Consider the following 26,114-nt stretch of genomic DNA (forward strand, 5'->3'; position numbering starts at 1 on the left):
CTCATTCCAAATGCCAAGAATCCTTTCCGTGTGGATATTACAATCTGAGTTTTCCATTTACTAAAGCTGATAATTCGGGCTGCGGATTGATCACCGTTGATGGCTGTGATTCTGATCCTCCATATCCAGTAATTCATTTAGGTGGTGGAAATCTTGGTTATTATATTTTGGAGAGTAACACACCAAACAAAGTCTCGATTAATTCTGATTTTCAGCTTGAAGCTCAACTGAAGAACCGAAGCTGCTTTACTTTCATGAATCAATCTATGCTTCGATCTCCTTCTATTTCAATCTCATTCTCTCCTAATCTCACCTTGTTCCCCTGCTTCGCCCAACCTGATACTAACAAATCTCAATTAGATGAACATTTCGAAAACTATAGCAAGATAGATTGTATCTCCACCGTGTACTATAGAATCCCAACAGCTGATGATTCTGCTTCCGAGAAAATTGAAATTCCTCGAGAGTGTTCACTGGTGCAGCTACCTCTGAATTCTAGTGACGACTCGGGTGATTTGTTCAATATGATAACTGCTAACTTTAGTCTAGAATGGACTGTTTCTGAAGAATGCCTTAGTTGTTTCCATGGAGGAGGCCAGTGTCTTACTTCCGATAATAACCAATTCTACTGTAAAAAAGGTACGTCGTCTACTGCTGTAGTTTAGTGGTGGGCCTCAACATCTGTAGTTTGTTATGCCAGTCTTCCCTCTTTTCATTCTAGCTACTTTCATGGTGTGAAAACAACAATCTACGTTTTGGGTATTTCATTTTCTATTCAAAAAGCGATTGAACTGTGATGGAATTCTGCAATCTGCATTAGCTCGAATGAAAAACAGGAAGAGCTTGGGTAATATTGTCTGTATATATTGAGCTTAGTCTTGTCATCATTGCTTTTGTTTTCTTTAAAGGGTGCGCTCTTTTTTGTGGAATACAAATATTTTTTCTTTTTTTTTTCATTATTTTCAAACGTTATCTTAATTGGAAAAAAATTCAGATCATTTTCTCATCTTTTCAATCCAATTCCTGATAATATTATCACACATATTTTTCATATTGTATATTTTTATCATTTTTCAATTTCACCCTCAAATATGTATAGTAATTTAACTCATCTATCATTTTCATTTTCTCTCTTCCTGATCTCTTTCTCCACCTCTCTCTCTTAATTATCGTAGCAGAGATAACATGTATTTGCACGTAAAATTTTTTATTTTAATACATAATTTGTATGAGAGTGAATATATATTTTATTTTATTTTATAATAATATTTTATAATTTTAATATATTTTATCGAGTAAACTATAGTGTGATTGTTCGATATGGTAACTGCAAACTTTACTCTACAATGGAATGTTTCTCAACAATGTCTTAATTGTTTCGATAGAGGAGGGCAGTGCCTTCTACTGCTGCAATTCACTGGTAGGCCTCAACATCTGAAGTTTTTACATGGTTTGGAAAGCGGTAGCAAACTGTTTATAGATCTTTAGTTACTTAGTACTATTAGCTAGGTTGATCAGCTTCCTATAATAAAGGACTAAATCTTTACAACGAGGTAGTTAGAAAAAGATTAGTTTTTTGTTGTTTCACCTAAAATCTGAAGGCTAATGTTGAATTTATTTGCAGGAAATAGACTTCAAAAGATCCTTTTCATAGGTATGTCCCTTTTACCAATGCTCTGTTAAGATATTCTCAGCTATCCTCTTTTTAAATAATTCATTACTAATTATGATGATGCTCAACTTCATTAATCATATCTCTGTTTCCTTAATTAATACTTGAACTTCATTGTGATCACTGATCAGCATACAGCTTTAAGTTATTATTACATTCTTCTGAGATTGATCTGAGCAACATTTTTTCCCTCGGCAGGAGGTATCACCATAACCGCTTTTACAACCTCTTTGATAATTATATTCGTTTCAATTCGGAGGAAGCGTGCAAAGGTGAAACAAGAGCATGATAGAGACATTGAACTCTTTCTCAAGAACAATGGAAATCTTGCACCAATGAGATACAAATACTCTAGTATCAAGAAAATGACAAACTCATTTATTGAAAACTTGGGAAGAGGAGGGTTTGGCAGTGTCTACAAAGGACACTTTCCCGATGGTCATCTTGTGGCAGTGAAGGTCTTGAACGAATCTAATGAAAATGGGGAAGATTTCATGAATGAGGTTGCCAGTATTAGCAGAACTTCCCATATATATTAATATTGTCACGCTTTTAGGATTTTGTTTTGAAGGTTCTAAAAGAGCTCTCATTTATGATTTCATGCCTAATGGATCTCTTGAAAAGTTCGTTTGCAACAATGCTCCGTCATCTGCAGAATCTAGGTTGGAGTGGGATAAGTTGTTTGAGATTGCACTTGGCATTGCTCGAGGGCTAGAGTACTTGCATCAAGGCTGCAATACGAGAATTCTTCATTTGGACATTAAGCCTCAGAACATTCTTCTAGATAAGGACATGAATCCAAGAATTTCAGATTTTGGGCTTGCTAAATTGTGTCCAAACCGATCGAGCATAGTCTCTATGATGGTGGCAAGAGGCACAATAGGGTACATTGCCCCTGAAGTATTTTCTAGAAACTTCGGGGAAGTCTCTTACAAGTGTGATGTGTATAGCTATGGTATGTTGGTGTTGGAAATGGTTGGAGGAAGGAAAAACATTGATCGAAGAGATGTAGATCGTACGAGTGAAATATACTTCCCACATTACCTCTACAAGCAGCTTGAGATGAATGCAGAAAGAGATGGAAATCTGTCTGGAAATTTCAATGAAGAAGATGAAAGCCAGTTTGTAAAGAGAAACTTGATGATTGTTGGGTTGTGGTGCATTCAGACGAACCCTAAGGATCGACCGTCGATGACGAAGGTGGTAGAGATGTTGGAAGGGAAACTTGGATCATTGGAGATTCCACCTAAGCCTTACCTATATTCACCCCCTAGAGCAGCACCAAGCTATTCAACTTCTGAATCTCTGTAGTATTTTGCTTGAATTTGTATGTTAAAAGTGAAGCTTTATGTTTTATATGCTTTGCATTGCATTGGCCTTGTTGAAAATAAGTGTGGGTGTTAGAATAGCTGTGAAGAATTTATATGTCCATGTTCCAGCACTCCATCTTTCATTTTGTCCTAGAGTTTAATAATTGGAGCTTCTTCCACCTAAACCTTCAGTAAAATCCTTGAGACAACGTGTTGAGCGCTTGACTAGCACTACCTCTGTGGGAACTTTTGCCGAACAGGTGGAACGCGAAATGAGATATGAATTGCTAAGGTCTAGAGTATTTCGTTTGCTAATTTAGGAGATCGAGAATTTCCGATGGATCTTAAAGAGAAATATTCGTTCCTGTAAAAGTGTGTCCTTATTTTTATTTTGGGATATTCTATGAGATGGATTAAAGCTTTAGGATATCTCAAGATTCTTGATAATTTTTATTAGTTTAAGCTAATTTGCTTGATTAATCTTATACAATTGAAAGAGGAAATTGAGAAATCCTAATAATAATAAAAAATCTCAATCATGTATATTGTCGAAAAGTAAATACATCTTAAATTATATATTATGCTTATTATTGTTTACATAATATTTTAAGATAAACTAATATTGATTCATTATCTTGTGACCTTATTAAAAATATTCAAGATAACCATGACGAAGAATCGAAACACTGCCACCCCCTTAATCAAGTGTTAATCCGATTAATTATATAGTATAATAGATTGTCTTTATTGCTACAATATAATTTTGAGGGTTCAAATTGTACACATTTATAAGATTTTGTTTCCTATTTTATTTACTTCTTTACACCTATTTGCAAATATATATTGAAATTAATAATCAACAATTAATAGTACTATAATTTTTTATCTTTAAATCTATATATTACTCAATTCGTTTACGAAATTTATGCCACAATTTTTTTTCGTCCGTCCACAAAAAATATATCACATCCATTTTTAGTAGTAGTGTCCACACCATCCCACTCCCATTTAAAATGAGACTCTTACTCCACTACCAACTCCACTCACATTTTATTAAAACTAGTACGCTCTCCCGTGCGATGCACGGGTTACGATTACACTAAAGCATCAATATAACTAAATTAATAGCCGTCATTTAATATAATAATTTTGGCTCGTAAAAGTCCAAATCGTATATTATTAAATTGTTATATAAATAAATAAATAATTTGTACACATAAATAAATTAATATATATAATATTTTAAATTCTAATTTTAAGATATATAACTAATATTTTATTTACAAATTCATATTAAAATTAATACAAATTTCCTCCTCCTTAATTGCATTAAAAATTATTGTAGTTTAAATAATTATATTTAAAAATCATGTAAACTTTTTTAAAAGGAAAAAAATGACATATGCTTATGTTTGTCACCAATAAACGAAAATACAATGAAAATAGAGTACGATATTCAACATTATAGATAAATGAGAGCGAACAAAAATTAATTTTAATATTTTAATCGATCATAACTTAATAATCTCAAATTTAACATCCATTTGCATTATTTTTATAATAGAAATTAATGATTTTTTAAAAAGAATTATAAAAAAGATATAAAATTTGAAGGGAAAGTTTATGAGTAGAGAGAAAAATTGGAGGTAAACAAACTCCTCTTTTATACTCCCTCCGTCCCAATGAAAGTGGTGCGTATTCCTTTTTAAGTCGTCCCAACGAAAGTGGTGCATTTTCTTTTTTGATAATAATTTTACACTACAAACAATGTGGCCCCACACACCTTTACACATTTTTACACTACAATCTTATTCTCTTTAAATCCCGTGGCGAAAAGAAGAGCACCGCTTTCGTTGGGACGGAGGGAGTATTATATATAGATTATTTCAATAATGGTGTTATTGATGAGTTGTAAGTTTATATGTGCCAAGTAATTTGAATAAATATGACAATATTTATCTTTATATGCATTTAAATTTTAATTTGTGTTGCTTTACAAACAAATATATATTTTTTTATCAATCGATTAGTGGAAAAACATGGGTTGAACATGATATAATTGTCATTCATTTTTAAATAATATACATGATCTTTTTAAATTTAAATAGACGTGCTACTATAAAATTAAGCAGTTCAATTTATTTTTTTATTTTTAAATAGTATCAATACTGATTCTCCAATTAATAATTTTTCAATGAGCCATTTTGATGCTTAATATATGTAAATGTAAATCTAATTTAATATTTAATTAAAAATAGTAATAGTAGATATGTTAATACAAATAAATATAAAAAACAATACAAACATAATTAAAGATTTAATAAATTTAAACCATATCTGAAATATAATTTTTAAGATGATATAATTTATTATTCAACTATAAATTTATATTAAATTAATTTAAATTCTACTTTAAAAACAATACTTTTAAATTGAAGAGCTTTGAAATGAGCTAATATGATTTAAAAAAAAAATACTAACGTGACTTCAATATTAAAGAAAAAAGAGTGGAGAGTGGAGAGAGGAAAGAGGAGAGATGAGAGAGGAATAAATTAATTTTATGATTTCAAACTATTATAACTTTTTTATGTCAATTTTTTTAAATATAATTTTTACATCAAATTAAAGATATTGTCATGATCTTTAATTTAACATCCATATTGAATATTTTCCACGAATCAAATTTGATGGTTTCTAGAAAATAATCAAAAGGAAAAAGAGAAGTAAGATGGTGAGAGAACGTGTAAGATGAGAGAGAGTTAGGAGAGAGAGTTAGGAGAGAGAAAGTGTGATAAAATAAGTGTGATAAAAAGTTACCGTTAAAAACTGATGTTTCATATATATATAGATTCGTGTCAAAAGCAATATAGCATAAATTTTGTGGACGGAATGAGTATCTATACTAATAGAAAAAGAGCCTAAGGCAGTCTAAGGCACAATTTGGAATTGTCTATTTTACCCTTGTTATATATTTATTATTATATTTATAAAATATAAATCTATTTTGATATACATTTATTTGTCACCTAAATCTATAAAGAATACTTTATATCTATAGTTATTGATAAGACTTATAAATAAATATATTCATCCAATAAATTATCTAATAAAAGTAATAAATTAATAAAAAATAATAATAAATTATCAATTAAAATAATATTAATTACACGTACAACGTACATTCTTTCTTCTAATTATTTTTAAAAAATAAATTGTGTTAAGTAAAAATTAATACGTGCAACATACGTAAACTCTGCTAATAATCTAAAATTTACGTATTAGACAGGTTTAACCTAAAAGTTAAATCGACCGTACAAATTTAAGTAGGTATCAATGCAGTTCTCAACTACGGACTACGGTTAAATACCAAAAAGTATGGCTATGTTTTGCAAATGACAGACTTGTATTCCATTTCCACCGCATATTTCCAACTCCAGTCAACCTGGCGTGTTATACAAAATCAACGACATTTAATAATTAAAGGAACCAAATAAAATAGGGAGCAAAACAGCATAAAACTCCACTGGTATTGTTTTGATCCATTAAAAAAAACATGGCTCCTGCTCCCATGAAAACTCTCTACTCGTCACTCCTTTTCCTCAGCTATTTTCTAGTGCTCAAAGCTGATTCGAAATGCCAAAAATCGTACCCCTGCAGAGATTTCTCCATCCAATTCCCCTTCACTGATATTACTCATTCCAAATGTGGATTCTTCTCAGTCAACTGCAGTTTAGAACATCAAAATCCATTAATTTATCTACGAGAGTATCCCATGAATCTGCTGGAGAAGTTATCGGATAACAAGCTCTTGATCCACGATTCCGTGCTACAAAACTACATCAATGGAAGCAGCTGTCTCTCCTTCTCAAACGTATCTCTACCAAAATCTCCTTTCGTTTCCTTCACATATTCCCCTAATATCACCTTCTTCAACTGCTACAATCCAAGTAAAGATGTCATAGATTACTTCGTGCAGTACAAGAATAGGAGCTGTGATATATTGACCATTTACTATAAAGCTGAAGCCACTGAAGAAGCTCCTGCACATATATATTGATGATGTTCTTCCAGGATCAGGATGTACAATGAATCAAATGCCTTTGAGGTCTAACCAAGTATTTCCCGCCGACCTCATCAATCTGTTAAGTCCAAATTTCGCTCTAGAATGGCACGTGTCTCAAGATTGTTATGAATGTTATTATGATCGAGGAGGGCAATGTCTCACATCCGAAAACAATGAGTTCTACTGCAAAACCAATCCAGGTAAAGGTAATGCTTCATCTTCATTTCATATCTTGCTTAAAAACATAACAAATTTGATCCGTAATTAGGCATGCGACTAAATTTTTATAAAACCGAATTTCCTACAATATTTTGTCTCTTACAAGTGCCTTACTGACAACAATATCCAATTATACTGCATGCAGTTCACTGGTAGGCCCAACATCTGTAGTTTTTACTAGTGTGGAAAGCAGCAGAAAACTGTTTATAGCTGATAGTTTCTTTGTAGCTAGGTTTCAGTTTCCTACAATAAAGGAATTTTATGTAACCCAAAACTAAATTCTTACAACGGGCTAGGTAGGGAAACAAAAAGATTAGTTTTTGTTGTTTCACCGAAAGCTAATGTTGAATTTGTTTGCAGAAAATAAGAGACTTCAAAAGATTCTCTTCAAAGGTATGTCCTTTTACCGATTCTCTGCTAAGATATTCCCATCTTCAGTTATCTTCTTTTCAATAATTCATACTCCATCCTTCTTACAAAAACATGGCCATTTTGCCATTTTCATAAATGGAATTCCTTTTCCAGTCATAATACACTTTTATCTAACATTTCTTAAAACTCGTGCCACTTCTAAATGGCTATGTTTTTATGAGACGAAGGGAGTACTAATTATGATGACTAGTAGTAATAAATTTTTTGGACTCTGTCTCTGTTTCATTAATATATACTTGAACTTCATTGTGATCTCTAATCAGAATACAGTTTTCAGTTATTACATTCTTCTCAGATTCATCAAAACAACAGGTTTTTATCTCGTCAGGTGGTATGGCTATAGCCGCGCTTACATCCTCCTTGATATTTATATTCATTTACGTTCGGATGAACCGTGCAAAGGCAAAACAAGAGCATGACAGAGACATTGAACTCTTTCTCAAGAACAATAGAAATCTTGCACCAATCAGATACAAATACTCTATTATCAAGAAAATGACAAACTCATTTACTGAAAACTTGGGAAGAGGAGGGTTTGGCAATGTCTACAAAGGGCAGTTTCCCGACGGTCATCTCGTGGCAGTGAAAGTCTTGAATGAATCCAATGAAAATGGGGAAGATTTCATGAATGAAGTCGCCAGTATTAGTAGAACTTCCCATGTCAATATTGTCACGCTTCTAGGATTTTGTTTTGAAGGTTCTAAAAGAGCACTCATTTATGATTTCATGCGTAACGGATCTCTTGAAAAATTCATTTGCAACAATGCTTCCTCGTATCAAGAATCTGGGTTGGGATGGGATAAATTGTTTGAGATCGCTCTTGGGATAGCTCGAGGGCTAGAGTACTTGCATCAAGGCTGCAATACGAGGATTCTGCATTTGGACATCAAACCTCAGAACATTCTTCTAGATAAGGACATGAATCCAAGAATTTCAGATTTTGGGCATGCTAAATTGTGTCCAAACAGATCGAGCATAGTCTCTATGATGGTGGCAAGAGGGACAATAGGGTACATTGTTCCTGAAGTATTTTTTAGAAACTTCGGGGAAGTCTCTTACAAGTGTGATGTGTATAGTTATGGTATGCTGATTTTGGAAATGGTTGGAGGAAGGAGAAACATTGATCCGAGAGATGTAGATAGTATTAGTACGAGTGAAATATACTTCCCGCATTACCTCTACAAGCAACTTGAAAGGGATGGTGATGTAATTCCAGATTTGAATGAAGATGCAATCCAACTTGTAAAGAGAAACTTGATGATTGTTGGGTTGTGGTGCGTTCAGACGAACCCTAAGGATCGACTGTCGATGAAGAGGGTGGTAGAGATGTTGGAAGGGAAACTTGGATCATTGGAGATTCCACCTAAGCCTTACCTTTACTCAACACCAAGAGCAGCATCAAGCTATTCAACTTCTGAATCTTTCTACTACTTTACTTGATCCTGTTTACTGGTTGGTTGGAAACTTGGAATAGCATTAGTCTTGTGGAAAGAGTCACTGTTAGAAAAATACAAGAAAAACTGTGAAGAATTTAAATCTCCATTATTAAGATTAGAAACTCCTGGAATTTAACTTTCACTCCTTCATTAGGATTAGCATATTTATATTCATTTCGATAACTATATATCCATTTGTGAGAGAGACTTCTCTAGTCAGCCAGGATACACTGTCTCTTTATCTACTAGAAGTCCAGGGCAAAGGATCTAGCTAGTATTATTATGTGTTGAGTATTAAAAATCCACTTTACGTATATCTTGAACACTCGGATTTAATTTAGAGGATTCTTAATCTAACATGAGTAAAAAATTTGTGGAATAGAAGACTCATGTCGCCAAAGAAATCTTGAATTATCGATTTGGTGTAATAGGGTTCACAACTTGACTGCAATCAGTTTGATATTTTTCCATTCACATAATTTTGAATAGCAAGACATTTTATGAAAAATATTGAAAGTTCAAATTTTTTTAAGAGAAAATAAAATTCAAGATATTTTTATAGAAAATGCTAAATATTGGAGACATGAAACACTTTCTTCTGACAAAAAATACTAATGCCATATCTGAGTGTCTTCCACCAACAAATTTCCAGGTCAACTAGAGTGTAGGATGGTTTTCATTCGAGTCAACATAAATAAAAGGAAGATAATTAACAAGTGAGTCGACTAGCGTGTTGGACGGAGGCAATGGCATAAGACTTAGGATTAAATAAACACAGAAAAATACATGGACAACAGCACATATCTATTGTTTAATAATTAATCTAGTAAAAACTGGCTCCTATCAAGAATCTGTCTCTCTTATTCCTCTGCCATCTTCTTCTGCTCAAGGCTGATTCTAAATGTTCCAAATGCGGATTATTCCAAGTCATGAATATCCAGTAGTTTATCAGCTGAGAGAATTTAAAGCCAACTTATTGATGAAAGTTTAAATTAAGCATAGAATATATCCTTATACATGAAACTAACCAATTCGGTCGTTGCGGTTGGACTATATATGGAATTCTAATAACGATGCACTTATATGTCTGCCTTCTCAAGATCAAGTTGTGGAATAAGGAATCAAGAAGAGGTATCAGCAACAACTGGTTTTATTTTGGCTATGATATTATATATATAGCTCCTATATTTATCTGGAATATTATGGATCTACTACACCCAAGTTGGTGTCGCTCATGAACAATAGTGTGCAGAACATAAAAGAGACAAATTGAATTATTAAATCCTGAGACACGAAATCAATCTAAAGGTGGTCCGTGGAAGACCTATTCATGATTTTCCCCTGTTAGGCCACTTTTGGGCTTCAATGTTTTCATTTTTTAAAAGAGAATCTAAGAAGTGGGCTTGAACTTTCAAGTGTAAAACAGGAAATTAACTTGTGCTTCATGCACGGACCTATCCAAAGAGTTATATATCCACACTTTAAGAAGTCACAAATTACAAAGTTGGTTCATGGATTAAAAAACAAAAAGGATTGCCAAGTCATTTAGCGTGATGGCTGGAGCCAAATGACTGCATGGAACGAGCTTAATTGTAAATATATAACAGAAGTGGATTATGGAAACCAACAGAAGCCTCAGAGAGAGAGATGGGTGTTGGCAAAGATGTGTTAATATTGTTGGTGGTGTGGCAGCTTCTTCTACTCGAAGCTCATTCCAAATGCCAAAAATCCTACTCCTGCAGAAACTTTTCCCTACAATTTCCCTTTACTGATATTCGTGATCCCGAATGCGGATTGTTCGTTGTTGACGGCTGTGATTCTTCTTCTACAGAAGAACATCCAAGATTATATATAGGAGCTGCAACGCGCGTCTGGCAAATATATTCTAGAGCAGCCATCAAAAAATAAATTCCTAGTTGTCGATTTCTTGCTCCAGACTTTACTGGAATCACCCAACTGCTTTTCTTTCATAAATGTGTCTCTGCCTCAGTTTCATTCACATTCTCCCCAAACATCACCTTCTTCACATGCTTCAATAAAACTGCCAACCATCAAATCCAACATTATTTCCAAAACTGTAGCCGTACAGCTTGTGAAGCCTCTACAGTGTACTATAAAATTCCGGCAATGCACGATCATGCTCCGGAGATTCCTCTAGAATGTTCCTTGATTCAACTACCTATCAAGTCTGATGGAAACTCAAGTGACTTATTACACCTCTTGAGTCCTAGTTACACTTTGGAGTGGAATGTGTCTGAAGATTGTAATCGATGCTACAGTGGAGGAGGGCAGTGTCTTGCAGAAAACGAGAATGACTTCTACTGCAAAACAGGTATTTTCTCAATCTCATTGCTGCATATATATATAGTTGCGTTGAGAATAGGAAAAAACTGAGACCTCAAACTGAAAAACCAGCCAAATTAGTATATACCTGCGACTTGCTGATTAATGTTGATTTTGTTTTCGGGAAACACGACACTTAAAAAGATCGGTTTTATAGGTATGTCCTTTCATTAGCATTGACGTGTAATATCTCATTTAACAATATGAATTCATTATTATCATACCATATTACACGACTGTTATTAAATTAAGAGGCGCGTGTTTAGCTAAGCTTATTTTAAGAGCTTATAAGTTTCAATAACTTATAAAATGTAGTTTTTTAAAAGCTTATAAATTGTCAAAGTACTTTTGTTAGAGAAAGAAAATATTTGTAGAGAGAGAAAATTAAAGAAATATGAACTTAAAATGGTATATGATGAAAACAACAAATTATAATTAAATAATATTTGTAAAATGATTGTTGCATATAAGATTATGAAAAAATAAGTTGGGTAGATGAACTTATTATTTTTGGGGGAGCTTATAAGCTCTCGGAGCTTATTTTTAGAGCTTATAAGTTATTTATGAGCTTATTTTGTCAAACATTTAAAAAAAATTATAAGCTCATAAACAACTTAATTATAAATTGTTTTAAATAGTTTATAAGCTCAGTCAAACACCCTCTAAATCTATACCAATTGAAAAAGTATTATTGAACACAAAATATAAATTATCTATTATCTTGTTTACGTACTTACTTGTAAGGTTAATTGTGTAAATAATACTTTCTCCGTTCACGAAAGAACCGCTTACTTTTGCTTTTAGATTATTGCAATACATAAATATGAGTATATATAAGTACTCGCACTAAAAATATGAGTAAATATAATTTGGGAGTCCAAAATGTGTTGATTATGAGTAAATATGAAAGAATTTGGGAGTCCAAAATGGGTAGATTATTGCAATATATAAATATGAGTATATATAAGTACTCGCACTATAAATATGAGTAAATATAATTATGTTTTAATTTTAAAATAGTATTTTTAACTTTTTTAAAAAGTTAATTGGTTAATATATCGATTTTTAACCGAACAATTTTCGATTAAACTGATTAATCGAATTTCAACCAAAGCTAAAATAGATAACCGAATCGAACCCGTAAATTACGGTTACCGAAATTTTGATTCGATTATGGTTATAACTGAAAAATCGAAACCGTTTCACCATTCCTACTCCATTCCACCATATAATCTTTGTGGACGAAGGGAGTACAATAAGACCATTATAAATAAACAACTCTGGGACCTAAGAATTTTATTTATTGATAAGTTAATAACTTTTAAATTTATAGAGTGTTCTCTTAATTTCAGAAATTATAATTTTAAATCATGTTATAATTTGTAAAAATAAATTAGAGATAATATTTAAATTAAATAAATGCATGTATCCATCAATTTATTGTGGCTCATAATACTGGAGATTCTAATGATGATTTACCTGAAGATGATTCAACAATAAGTTCATATTTTAACAAATTACCATAGTATTTATAATTGTGATATTTTTATAATTATTAATTTAATGTTAACAGGACCTATATATTTATAAAGAGGTTCTCTAAAAAGTTATTATATTATTATTTTGATGATTTTCGAACTGAACAGAGTTGGGACATGAGAAATTTATAAATTCATAGAGTTTATTAATTTATAGAGTTTTGATAGATAAAAATACTAAGGTTTAATTCTTTGTTTACTTAAATGAATTCAAACTTTGTAGTATTTCAAAGCCTTGATTGTTTATATCATTAGGTTAGTTTTGCTTGATTCATCTCATTGAAATTGTGAGATTGGATAAATCTTACTTTCGAGAATAAAATACTCAATTATATATGCATGTTACTAATCATGCAAAATAAACATAAACGCCCTTAATTATAAAATTAAATAGATCAAATTATTAATTTAAAAATTAAATATAATAGATATTGCATCTATATTTTTTACTTTTATCAAATAAAACGATATTGATTAATTATATCAAAACTAGTATACGCCCATTCGTGCGATGCACGACATACATTGAAGTTAAACAATAAATTTAAATAAAAAATATTAAAACATAAACAAATACAAAATATATTTTAAAATAAAATATAATCATTCACATCAATTACTCAATAAAATCTTGAATTTAAAGATGTAAATTTTCAATTTATACCAAGTGTAATGATATGTAAATTTTAAAATTTTCAATTTAATTACTTTGATAACTTTCTCATCTTAAATCTACTTTTATACTATGATATATCAAATTAAAGCTTTTGTCATGATCTTTAATTTGATATATACACATATATATATATATAGGGTAGGGTTAATATAAAAACCCCTCTTAAGATGAAAACTATGAACCAATTTAAAGTCATTGATTTAAATAAAATAGAGGGTTGAGATTAAACTACAGATGCACAATTTCGATTGCATAGATGCACAATTTCGATTTGCTTGAGTATTTTGCATTGTTGGTTTCAATTGCATAAATTGCATATTTTTTAAGTGCACAGTAAAATATAATAGATGCACAGTTTCTTTTGTTGACTAAATCCTAACCATTAGATCTAATATTTAAAAGGTCAAGATTAGGTTCCTAGTTCTCATTTTAACAGAGGTTTTTATTAGAATCTTTTCCTATATATATATATATATATTGTATATTTTATTATTAGCCAAATTATAAGATGTCTGAAAAAAACCATATATATAGAAAGAAAGAGAAAAAAATGAAGAAAATAAATTAGAAAACTGCAAATGAACGTAAATACCTGAAATCTCTCTTTAATAACTAAACTAATAAACTTTAAATTGTGACCGTAAATTATTACCGTTGAACTCCCTTTTTATATATAATATAGAGGATATAGATAAACCAAATTTCATCACTACAGGTGGTATAATAACAGCTGCCATTACATCAGCTTTGATAATTCTTTTCGTTTTCATTTGGAGAAAGCGTGCAAAGGCAAAATATGAAAATGAAAAAGGCATCCAACACTTTCTGAAGTAGAATGGAAACCTTGCACCAATGAGATACAAATACTCGAGCATCAAGAAAATGACAAATAGTGAAAAGTTAGGAAAAGGAGGGTTCGATATATAGTGTCTATAAAGGACAGTTTCCCGACGGTCATCTCGTGGCAGTGAAGAAGGTCTTGAACGAATCTAATGAAAATGGGGAAGATTTCATGAATGAGGTTGTCACTATCAGTAGAACTTCCCACCTTAACATTGTAGCGCTTTTAGGATTTTGTTTCCAAGGTTCTAAAAGAGCTCTCATTTATGACTTCATGTCTAATGGATCTCTTGAAAAATTCATTTGCAACACTACTTCTGCTTCTGCAGAATCTGGGTTGGGATGGGATAAATTGTTTGAGATCGCACTTGGCATTGCTCGAGGGCTAGAGTACTTGCATCAAGGCTGCAATGCGAGAATCCTTCATTTGGACATCAAGCCTCAGAACATTCTTCTTGATAAGGATTTGAATCCTAGGATTTCAGATTTTGGACTTGCCAAGTTGTGTCCAAACAGTCGGTGGCGAGAGGTACTATCGGGTACATTGCCCCTGAAGTGTTTTCTAGAAACTTGGGAGAAGTGTTTTACAAGTGTGATGTGTATAGCTATGGAATATTGGTTTTGAAAATGGTGGGAGGAAGGAGAAACAGCAGTGATCCAAGGGATGTAGATCGTACGAGTGAAGTATACTTCCCTCATCATATCTACAAGCAACTTCAGATGAATGCAGCAACGGATCTTGTTGGAAAACTGGATGAAGAAGATGAAAACCAGCTTGTAAAGAGAAACTTGATCATTGTTGGGTTGTGGTGCATACAGACAAACCCTAATGACCGACCTTCGATGACCAAGGTCGTACAAATATTGGAAGGGAAACATGGATCATTGGACTTTCCACCTAAACCTTACCTTTATCCCCCACAGTTTTCAACCTTTGAATCTTTCTAGTATTTTTCTTGAATTTTTATGTTAACATGTCTAGTGTTTAGTGTGACAATCTTCAAACTTCATCCTTTTTTGCTTGTTGAAATGTTGCATTGGCACTGTTTGAAAAATAAGTAAGAAAAACTGAAGAATTTAAGTTTGCAAGGTTGTTTCCAACTTCCATTTCATCTCTTAAATTAAATTCAGTCACATTGATCAGGATTTGCATTTATTTTCCATTTTGGCAACTTGTTTGCTCTATTAATTTTCTTTTGTTTTGGTCTTGTTGAAACTTTGCTGGTTCGGAGTTGCATTAGATTGACAATGTCAATCAGAAAAATAAGAATTGGAGAATTTCCATATGTATATCAATTGTATAGCTAAATTATTATGAAAAAAAATGACTTTTTTGTTGTGATAATCAAGAATAGGAAATTCAAAAATCTAAACCATATATATCCTGATGGAACGAGAATGAAATCTTTATTTTATTTATTACAAATACTAACCGCCAATTTCATCCGTGACAGAGCAATATGTTAGCCAAAGAATGCACTCGTTTTTCCCTACCTTAACAATGAATTTAATTAGAGAAAATATATCGATTTTAACATTCGATATCCAAAATAATCACCTAAGCAAGAACAAGAAGGAAAACAAAAGAATGGCAGCAATTAAACAAAGATCAGCTAACCTATACTACTCTAACTCCACTTGGTCTCTTCCCTTCCATGGCATCCTTCTTATTCCGACAGTCGGAACAGAGGAAAGGACCTTGCCATGGTTTCGAGCTCACCGAGAATATCGATCCAGCATGAACAGAGATTCCCTCATTAGGTGCCAGGTCAGCTTGGCACACGGCACACACAAAAAGACTGCCCGTCTGCATAGTCGGCTCATCATTTCCAAGTCTGCCATTGTTGAAGAAATAAGATCAATTTTGTACAACTTCACATATTATACTCCCCAGTTTATGAGGTCTTCACATTTTCAAACAGATTCAAATATATATACACTAAAGAGCGTTTGCTTTGGGTGATAGCGTAGTTAGATAAAAATAATATAGGGTGATCCATCACATGCTTTTATGATGAACAATTTTGATCTCGTCTGATCATCTAATCCTTCAAATACTCACATTATCTCAAATGAACACCAAGAAAACAAGTTTTTAGGTCTTATACTGACCTTTCAGCAAGCATTGCCGATCCTTCTTCGAATAACTCCTCCACGATACCCACAGCAGATAGCTTCTTTGCTAATTTGTTGGTGGATATCCAAGATTTTTTTCTGAAAAATAAGGCTTTGAGCTTGTTGTATTTCTTGGGCGGGGGGGAAGGCGGAGGATTGTTGTCTGGCGGAATTATATCAACGACTATGCAAGTCGTGTCATCCTTGAGCCCACGCGACCTCAATGCTTCCTATACAATACCGGTTTCATGCAATGAGATATGGTAATCCCATAAAGGCTGGTTTACCATTGGTGCAAATCAAGATTTCAGTAACCATTTTCTATTTTTCATCATATACCCTAAAGAGCAGATTCGTATAAACTAAAGACAGGGGCTTATGAGTTCGATACCTTCACCACTAGACGAGCAGCAAGTTCGGCTGGCAATCCACGGCACGATTTTGCAGCCATTTCTGATGACAATGCATCCCAGACACCATCAGAGGCGATTATTAGCCTTCCCCCTGTACTTGATAACTTCATTGACACGAAACAAAAGTCGGTCATTTCAAGGTAAATTTGCCGTGCCAAAACAAGAAAGTACTAAAAAAGTTATTAGATCTACCTTTACTTGCTTGACATATGGTATTGGAACAATAAATTCGCCCACATCCATGTCACCAATTGATCGAGAAAGACACAAACCCCCAGGCCAACAACGAAGAGGACCAACCTGAAGAGGTAAGGCAAGCATCGTCACAAAATGACAAACTTCCCTCAATCCGATAACAAGGCCTTCAGAATACACGCAGTTTGGATTCGGATCATACCTCAGTCCCACCAAAAATGCTAAGCCTTCCAACTTCACCTCCACTGGCTGTTACACGCTCTCTTCTGCAAGTTTAGAAAGAGAAAGGATTTTCAGTGAGACAAGTATACAAAAGTTTACAATGAAGTTTACACTTGACGGAAAAGAACTAACTCCTCTGCATTTTCTTCAAGTCTATGATCAACGGTTAAGATGGAGACACCGCCACCCTGAGCATCTAAAATGCAGCGTGAGTCTCCAACAGATGCAACTGTAACTGTCCACCCGTCAATAATTACAAATGTTGCCGTAGTTCCAGAAGTCTTTCCTGCAGAGGATACGAGCCTCAGCTTATTACTTAAGCACATGATAAATAAGTCTTTGATAGCAAAAAATCAGTTAAAAGTTTAAAACCCGTGCCTTTGGCCTGGAATTCCTTGTCAGTTTTCACAAAGCCAGCAACCAAAGCTCTAGGTAAAGCATGTAGCCATTCATCCCGTCCAAGTCCACGAGGCATGGCATTTAATACGTAGTTTAACAAATGGTCTCTCGAAAATATTGCAGCTGCACTCCCATTATGCCCATCAAAGATCTACAAGTTGATAGAATAACTACCATTATACAAAGCCAATAATCTATAGAAAAATAAAAAACTCTTTCAAGATCATCAGCCAAACTAAGCTAACAGACGATAAGTTGCATCGACATCTTCTATATTAGGATACAACGAGTTACAGATAGTTTACCAAGAAAGTAAATTCTCCCACATACCAAATCTCAAACAGATTTTGCGTATTAAAACAAAAGCAACTGACCAAACACAATCATCAGTACGTAAACTGAGATAATAAATGGATTACGTACTCCAAAAACAGAGAACGACGTAGATGGATTTCCAGGAACTCTCTGGCAATCAGTCTTTATCAAGAAATAATCCTCCCCTTTCCTCGACTGAGCTGCAGAGCCATATCTCACAGCGGGCTTCTCCATTTTCTCATTCCTCAACTCCCTATTTATGAGGGCAGCTAATGGCACAAGATCATGATGTTCATATCTATCTCCCCTCGACCCCATTACTGAACCACACAGCTCTTTCTCTTCGAGCTCAGACAAAGATGCAGACCGTTTAACCTTGTCCAAATCACAGATATATTCGAATCTCACGAATTCCCACCATCATATACACTAAACAAGACTCAACTTCACTTTACACAACCCTCCAACATTCCCCAATCCCAATTCACTTTTTCTCTAAGAAAAGTGAAATTCACACACACCCTACAAATGGAAAATTCACAAAGCACCACCAAAAAGATAAGTAATATATCTCCAATCCCAAATAAGAAAACCCCACTTCGACAAAATCCAATCTTTTCAGCAGAGAAAACCCCCAAGATCAAAACTTTGCCTGCAATCACAAAATATGGACACATACACAACACTATCAAAATAAGATCTCAAACCCCAAATAGCTAATTGCATCAAAAGAGGACAAGAATACAGCAAGGAATTGAAAAGGAAAAGATAAAAGATTCCTACAGAAAGGAAACATGGGATTACCTCAAAAGACGACTGAAAGACTTTCAGTATGTGTACTATGTTTTTTTCTTTAATTTAGCAAAAGTAGTATGGCAATATGCAGATCTGATGGTGACTGGAAAACCAAACAAATCCACTAGAAAATTGAAGGAATATAAAAAGATGGGAGGCAAAATTCACACGGAAATGGACCAAACGCGGATTGATGACAAAGAATGAACTGTAAGGACCCCCCAATCATCAAGAACCCCAATACTTATTAACTTTTAATTACGTAAACAGAAAATTAAAATTAAAAAAAAAAAAGAAAAACATTCCGCAATGAAATTAAGGTGTTGAGAATTAATCTATCTATAAGGGAATACAGATCAGCAAGACAGGCTAACAAAGATACTCCCTCCGTCCGCCAAAAGTATTCCACTTTGGTCGGGCACGGAGTTTAATAAAATGTGTGATGATGTTGATGTAGTGGAGAAAGGGTCCCACCACTTTATGAGATGTGTGGTTGAGATTGAATTTGAGGTGGTTTTTTGTAAATAAAGAGTGTTTGTAAGGATAAAATATAAAGGTGGATGGTGGGACCATGGCTTAAAAAGGAAAGTGGAATACTTTTTGCGGACGCCAAATATAGTAATTGTGGAATACTTTTGGCGGACGGAGGGAGTATTATTTGGCAGAATAAAACATATCGCAGTTTTGTATGACAAGTGGCGGTGACGAAAGATTAACTTAAATTTACGAAAAATACATTATTAGGTCAATAAATTAATGTTTTCTTGTTTTGAAATGTCTCGAAATATTTTTTTTTTTTTTTTTTTTTTGATCGGGCAAAGTCATGTTAGATATTAGTAGTTAGTTCCCCATCCACTCCAAGAACCACCTTATATCTCCATTCACCAAACTCCATCTTATATCTCCAATCACCAATTCGTTCCCAAGAGGGATCGAACCCGGGTCACTTCATTTAAGTGAGGACCCGGTGGCCAGTGGGCTAAGCCCCCTGGTTGAAATGTCTCGAAATATAATCACGTAATGATTAGTGGCTCCGTCAAAAATTCCTATTTTGATATAAAAATAAATATTAACGGCTTCTAAAAATAAAATTTTAATATACATCGTGATGTTGGATGGAATAATTCAAATATTTGAGTTTCAACTAACTAAATTAGTCCACATATGGTTTAAAATCTTCGATCCTCGAAATTAATACTACTATATAAATATTACTTCCTTTGTTCCAGTGATGATGAGCGGTTTTTTTTACCCAAAATTTAAGAAATTAGTGTTTAATGAAAAAGTGAAATAAAAGAGAAAGTAAATGAAAAATAACTTTAATTTATTTCAAAAATAGAAACGCATTAACTTTATTGGGACGGCTCGAAAAAGAATATGTATCAATTTCGGCGACGTTGGAGTAATTTTTTTTGCGGACAGCGCAATTGGAAAATTGGTTAACTATTAATCAACCATCATACTTGCAAATTGCTATGCATTACTCAGTGACAGCTCAGCTCATCTCTTTCATTTTTTATGTCAGCTTATCTTTTCTAATTGCACTGCACAAAGTATGCCCAAATAGATAAATACGATTGGGCTTTTTGGTTAAACAAAGGCCCAATTTGATTGCAAATGGTCTGAATTATTCATAAAGTTTTTGTCTAAATTATACTCTCTGCGTCCCACGAATCTTGGGTCACTTTCCTTTTTCAGCCGTCCCATGAATCTTGAGTCATTTCCTTATATGACAAAAAAAAATCTCTTTATTCACCTTTTCACTTTTTCACCTACCACATTTAACACACTAAATACTATTTTTTTAATTCTCGTGCCGAAAAGAATTGACTCAAGATTCGTGGGACGGAGGAGTATGAACTAATCTTTTTTTTATTCATACATGAACTAATCTTTATTCACAAATATAACTATATAAGCATATTTTTTTAAGGGAAATATAACCATCTTTTTTAAGATAAATATAAGTGTTAATATATCAAAGTACCCACTTTCTTATAATAAAAATAAATTTTACCCACTCAAATTAAAACATAAAAAAATACCCACTTTTTGTGTTAAAGGACTAAATTACCCTTCTATATAAATGGGCAAACCCTAATTTCATTTCATTCTCTCATTTCTCTCTCCATCTTCTCTCTCTCTCTACCCGCTCTCTCCTCTCTCTCTCATTCCTCAGCGAGCTCTGTCTCTCTCTCTGGCGATTGAGGCGGCGAATCGACTGGAGCACGGCGGTGGCGGCCGAGGGTGGCCATTGAGGCGGCGGATTGACTGGAGCACAGCGGTGGCGGTCGAGGACGGCCATGGCGACATCGGCATTGCCGCCGCGCGTTCCTCTCTTCTCCAATCTCGGCGTTGCCGCCGCGCGGTCTCCCTTTCCTTCTTCCTCTGTCTACACGCACCTCCGCCGTTGTCCGCCCCCTCGCCGCGGTCGAGGCTCCGGAGAAGGTCATCGATCTCGGCGATCAGATCTCAAGCCTCACCATCGCTGCCTCGCTCTTTCTCTTCTCTTTCTCGCCATTTTCTCTCTCTCTCCTCTCGCTTCTTTCCTCTCTCTCTCCTCTTTCTCTCATCTGGTCTTTGATCTATCAGTAGCAGCGAAGGCGGCGCCGCCTCTTCCTCTCTACTCATCTCCAAATTTGTGATAATTTTTCATTTGAATTTAGGGATCAAGTTTGAATTTTGAGGAAGCTTTGTTCTAGAATGAGTTTTGAATTTATGGATGAATTTAGAGATGAATTTTGATGCCGATGAGAATGATTGGAATGAATTTCTGCAGATTGGATAAATTTCTCCCTAATTCAATTGAATGTAATCGAAAAAACATAAAAGTAACGAAGAAATTGATGAAAATCGCGCAATTTTATACAAATGTTCTTGAATTCACAACCAGGTTTATGAATTCACAACTGAAATATCAGCGTTGGTTGTGAATTCACAATTGAAATAGTGTTGGTTGTGAATTCAAGTTTCATTGGTTGTGAATTCACAATTTGAAATAATGTTGGTTGTGAATTCGAATTTTATCGGTTGTGAATTCACAACTCGAAATAATGTTGGTTGTGAATTCAACTCGAATTCACAACCAACACTTGTTATTCACCTTGAATTTAGTTGTGAATTCGAGTTGAATTCACAACCAGTGAACAGTGGGTATTTGTAAAATTTTATATCTAAGGGTAAAATGGTCAATGTGGGTATTTTTTTAAGTTTTTATATTAGTGGGTAAAATTTATTTTTACTATATAAAAGTGGCTATTTTGAAAATCCACTCTAAATATAACCATCTATATTTTTTTATTTTTCTTTAATGCTATATATAAGAAGTAATCTTAACTTTATAAATTACCCAAAATGCCCAATTTTATTCATTTTATAAGCATCGAGACATAGTTACGTTATGGATAAAATTTCTCAGGACTAGCTCTAATAATAGTCAAATATATTAATTTGAACATTTTACTACTACTAATATATATTTAGTGGATTCTTGTCGTCTGCACTTTGAATTAAACTCCATAAAAAATGATCGCAAAAAAAAAAAATCTTTTTAGGGTGAGTTTATTTTGATTGAAAAAATTTCATTGAAAAAAAATGAATAAGAAAAGATGAAAAAATATTATATATATATATATATGTATGGTGATTCAAGGATCAACACCTAATCTACAAAGCGATAAATATAGACTATACATAGTGTGAATGATCGGAGAAGGCAAAGTAAACAATCGGAAAACTCAGAACAGGAGGAAAGTAGCTGTTGTATTCGAAAGTAAGAGATAGCGTAGTTACAATGCACGAGCTCAGGTTCTATTTATAGATTACATAGGAGGGCAAAATGGTAAAATCATCTGTGGTGCATGCGCTTGGCGTGATAGAGGGGCATGTCGGTAAATTTGCCTTCACGCGGGAAATCTCCCGCGTCTCTGGCGATTCCACTGATGAGGGTAGTTTCTCTGGCGAAGGTGACTTCTCTGGCGAGGGTGACTTCTCTGTCGAGGATGACTTCTCTGGCGATGGTGACTTCTCTGGTGTATAAGATGCCTTTAGTGAGTAAGATCCCTCTGGCGAGGATGATTTCCTCTGACGAGTACGCTTCCTCTGCCATACTTATTCCGCTGGTGGAGTCGATTCCTCTGATTTGCATCATTTCCCTACTCTGCACATATCACTCCTCATCAACCACTCCCCCCTCTAGTCTGGTTGAACCGGATATTCTTCGTGTTCGACCAGCGAAGTATTGTTAGAGCCAACGCTATGCTGTTTTCCTTGGTCCCTGCAAATTATGAAGACATGAGAGTTCTTATATTATAAGAAAGTAAAGGTAGGCCCTGTAAACTGTTCTCTGGCGTTTTTGTTACTCCCTCCCCTGGTCTAACTAGTTCACTCTGGGACGATGCAACTAGTCAGAGGATTCGCCCGCGTGGATGACGTCACTAGCATTAAATGCCCGCCCTTTCTACAGTGCTTTTTCCGTACCCCGAGGTTACTTTTTAACCTTTGCGTCTTTTCGTCTCTCCGTAGAAATTCTTAGCCATTGATTAATTCCCGTATGCCACGCGTCATTCATCCCGTATGGTGGTAGTTGCCCGCGTACGTTACTTAGTCAGTTTCGAAATTTTGCTTCCCACTATTCATCTTCTCCACTTTTTCCCTAATTCCTTCATCTGCGATTTTCGGCGATTCTCTCCCTGTTCCGGCGTATTTTCCCGCGACCCCTCCGCTCCAGTTTTTACTGTCAATCTTTTCTTGACCTAGGTAACTCGCGTATCATCTTCTCCCGATATTTGTGATTAGTTGTAGTGTAGTGATATATTTGTTGGTGCTCTGATTGAGCGTGCTAGAAACCCTAGGATTAAAATTTCTGATAATGGCTTCCACTTCCGCTCCCCAGCCCTCGCGTTCGCCCTCTCCCCGAGATTCTTCATCTTCCTCCCCCCAGCCTCAGGGTCTTGAAAACCTTCCTTCCCCCTCCGTCTCACGTGATTCTCAGGCTACTCCCAGTCCCTCTCAACCCAAAAAGAAAACTAAAAAGGCTCCCCAACCCCCTAAACCTGTCCCCCATTCTCGCCTTAGCTTCACGGCGATGGAAAAGATGAGAAGCAAGTGTCGTTGCCCTGACGGCTTAAGATTCGAGGCCTTCTCTAAAGCCTCGAAACCCCCGGAACAACTTCGTGACCACAAAACAATAGCCATCTGGCAAGCCCAGATAGACGCTGGCCTAAGGCTTCCTCCTCCTCCTCTCCTGGTTGAAGTCTGCAACCATTTTCACATCCCCTTTTATCAAGTTACCCCTTCTGCCATCCGAAGGTTATATGCCTTCCATATTCTCTGCCGAGCCCATGGTGTTGGGGACACCGCCAAACTATTCTGTCAGACCCAATCTCTCCGCATGCAGGGCAGTCCCTTGTATAGCTTTGTCGGTCTTCAGAAATATCCCACCTCCTTCCTTTCCTCCTTAAATTCTTTTGACAAGAATTTTTTGTTTAATTACTGTTACGTGCGCACCCTAGTTGGTTCCTGGCGCGATTATGGCGCCTTAGAGCTGGAGTGGCATAGTCCTCGGACTACCTATAAACCAGCCTCTCAGGCTGCTCCCTCCAATTTTGACCTGGGCGTCATAGCCCACCTTAATGCCATGAATAAGGCTGAGCCCCTATCTTGTAAATATCTCGCCGAGAACAATTCGGCTCTGGCGTACAATGGCTTATTTCCCCTATATCCAAAGAACTCAATAGGTAAAAAATATGAGTTAGATAATATATTAGTTTTTGTTACCCTGATTCTAACGGTGTAGAATTTTTATTTGAAGACATGTCTTGGAGGAAACAATGCGGAACCAATTTGGCTGTCGTTGCTTCTCCCACCCGCAGCGGGGAACATGGCTCGGGGGGCTCTGCTTCCCGCACGGACCTTCCCGTTCAACCCATTGGGTCCGAGATGGCTATCACTCTCCCTGTGGCAGAGGTCGCAGAGAGAAACGTGGAGGCCTCCCGCACATTCGATGCAGAGGAGGTTGATGCAGGCGGCCTTATTAACAAGCGCAGACGCCCCAGTACTGGTGCTGCATCCGGTGCTGGTGGAGAAGATGTCCAGATTGTGGACATTACTGATGAAGTCCCTTCTCCCAACTCAGCCCAGGACATCGCCACTCCCGAGCTCTCGAAGAAGCGGAAGAGGGGCTCTCTGATCTCCGTGGGTGAGAAGGAGAAACAAGAAAGCCTGAAGAAGGCCAGCAAGTCCGCAGAGCCAGCGAAGAAATCTGCTGGTAATGTGAAGGCTCCTTCCTCTGCCGCCAGAAAAGGCAAAGGCAAAGTTGTGGCCCCTCCTGCTGAAGAGTCAGAGGATATTATTCCTGGCCCGATTTCGAGTTTGTCGGGGCAGGGGTTTATTGATGCCTTGTCTTCTCGTGTTCATTCGAAAGACAAGAAGAAAGTGGAGAACTTGACACGAGGGGCTCTGGCAAGTCTGCTTGCCCAGACGGCTCTTCAGGTATTTTGCAGCTTGTATCCTTATCTAAAAATTTAAGTTATTAACCTTTTGACTGTTCTAGTGGCCCCCGTTTCTCTGAAGAAAATCATTCCTTCAGCGAAGAGTATTTCTTTGTTCTGACATGATCCATTCTATTTCCTTGTAGGTGGAGTCTCGGCTCTGGGGAGCTATCCTGCGCATCCACGATTATGATGTGCTGGAGAAGGAGAGAGAAAAAGAGCAGGCGGACATTGCCAAGCGTGACGATGCCGTCGCTGGGGTAGTGGAGCGCCTGAGTGGAGCTGAGGCAGAGATTGCTGAGTTGAAGGCCAAGCTGGCCCAAGTAGAGGTGGAAAAGTTGTCCCTGGCCTCCGAACTGACAAGGGTGACAAGGGAGAGCCATGAGAGCCTTATGAGGTTCAAGGCGGGGTACGAAAAAGACTACAGGGAAGCCAGGCGTGACTGGAGGAAGACACTTGTGGAGGCTCAGAACCGTGCTTATGTCCTAGGGGCGCGGGATCAACGTCTGGAGTATTTCTTATCTCCACAAGGTCAGCACTTCCTGGGGATGATGCTGGAAGATACATTGGCGGCTTTCAAACGAACTCCCGAGTATCTGGAAGACTTCGGGCCCCTCTTTGCTTACGTGATACAGCAATC

General features: G+C 35.6%; 2 protein-coding genes and 2 pseudogenes across 3 annotated transcripts; 3 read left to right on the top strand and 1 right to left on the bottom strand.

Annotated features, from left to right (window-relative positions):
* Window positions 1-3,063, top strand: LOC130986423 (PR5-like receptor kinase; annotated as a pseudogene).
* Window positions 3,064-6,491: 3,428 nt separating this feature from the next.
* On the top strand, window positions 6,492-9,274 carry LOC130986421 (LEAF RUST 10 DISEASE-RESISTANCE LOCUS RECEPTOR-LIKE PROTEIN KINASE-like 2.5). The gene is made up of 3 exons (XM_057909828.1): window positions 6,492-7,251; window positions 7,625-7,657; window positions 7,992-9,274. The coding sequence occupies exons 1-3, from the start codon at window positions 7,068-7,070 to the stop codon at window positions 9,134-9,136; spliced, it is 1,362 nt and encodes a 453-aa protein (XP_057765811.1). The 5' UTR covers window positions 6,492-7,067; the 3' UTR covers window positions 9,137-9,274.
* A 5,234-nt stretch (window positions 9,275-14,508) lies between these two features.
* On the top strand, window positions 14,509-15,511 carry LOC130986437 (LEAF RUST 10 DISEASE-RESISTANCE LOCUS RECEPTOR-LIKE PROTEIN KINASE-like 2.4; annotated as a pseudogene).
* A 408-nt stretch (window positions 15,512-15,919) lies between these two features.
* LOC130986442 (probable protein phosphatase 2C 15) lies at window positions 15,920-19,364 on the bottom strand. Of its 2 annotated transcripts, XM_057909849.1 has the most exons (9): window positions 18,993-19,364; window positions 18,297-18,840; window positions 17,853-18,024; window positions 17,607-17,760; window positions 17,455-17,518; window positions 17,250-17,357; window positions 17,036-17,161; window positions 16,642-16,874; window positions 15,920-16,364 (listed from the first exon to the last, which is right to left on the bottom strand). In XM_057909849.1, exons 2-9 carry the CDS (start codon window positions 18,504-18,506, stop codon window positions 16,148-16,150), a joined length of 1,284 nt encoding a protein of 427 aa, XP_057765832.1. In that variant the 5' UTR covers window positions 18,507-18,840; window positions 18,993-19,364; the 3' UTR covers window positions 15,920-16,147. The 2 variants fall into 2 exon arrangements, with proteins under 2 accessions (XP_057765832.1, XP_057765831.1); XM_057909848.1 differs by having other exon boundaries at window positions 18,297-19,356.
* Between the last annotated feature and the right edge of the window lie 6,750 nt (window positions 19,365-26,114).

This window comes from Salvia miltiorrhiza, chromosome 5, assembly GCF_028751815.1.
Source record: "Salvia miltiorrhiza cultivar Shanhuang (shh) chromosome 5, IMPLAD_Smil_shh, whole genome shotgun sequence".
Classification (NCBI taxonomy): domain Eukaryota; kingdom Viridiplantae; phylum Streptophyta; class Magnoliopsida; order Lamiales; family Lamiaceae; genus Salvia; species Salvia miltiorrhiza.

What these genes read in the sequence shown, in the direction of transcription:
- LOC130986442 (XM_057909849.1), bottom strand. Translation starts at nt 18,506, where the DNA reads ATGGGGTCGAGGGGAGATAGATATGAACATCATGATCTTGTGCCATTA. An exon ending in CAAGGAATTCCAGGCCAAAG is followed by an intron (nt 17,761 to 17,852) that starts GCACGGGTTTTA and finishes TATCCTCTGCAG; the next exon opens with GAAAGACTTCTGGAACTACG. An exon ending in CTGCTCGTCTAGTGGTGAAG is followed by an intron (nt 16,875 to 17,035) that starts GTATCGAACTCA and finishes GGTATTGTATAG; the next exon opens with GAAGCATTGAGGTCGCGTGG.
- LOC130986421 (XM_057909828.1), top strand. Translation starts at nt 7,068, where the DNA reads ATGAATCAAATGCCTTTGAGGTCTAACCAAGTATTTCCCGCCGACCTC. An exon ending in CAAAACCAATCCAGGTAAAG is followed by an intron (nt 7,252 to 7,624) that starts GTAATGCTTCAT and finishes ATTTGTTTGCAG; the next exon opens with AAAATAAGAGACTTCAAAAG. An exon ending in TCAAAAGATTCTCTTCAAAG is followed by an intron (nt 7,658 to 7,991) that starts GTATGTCCTTTT and finishes CATTCTTCTCAG; the next exon opens with ATTCATCAAAACAACAGGTT.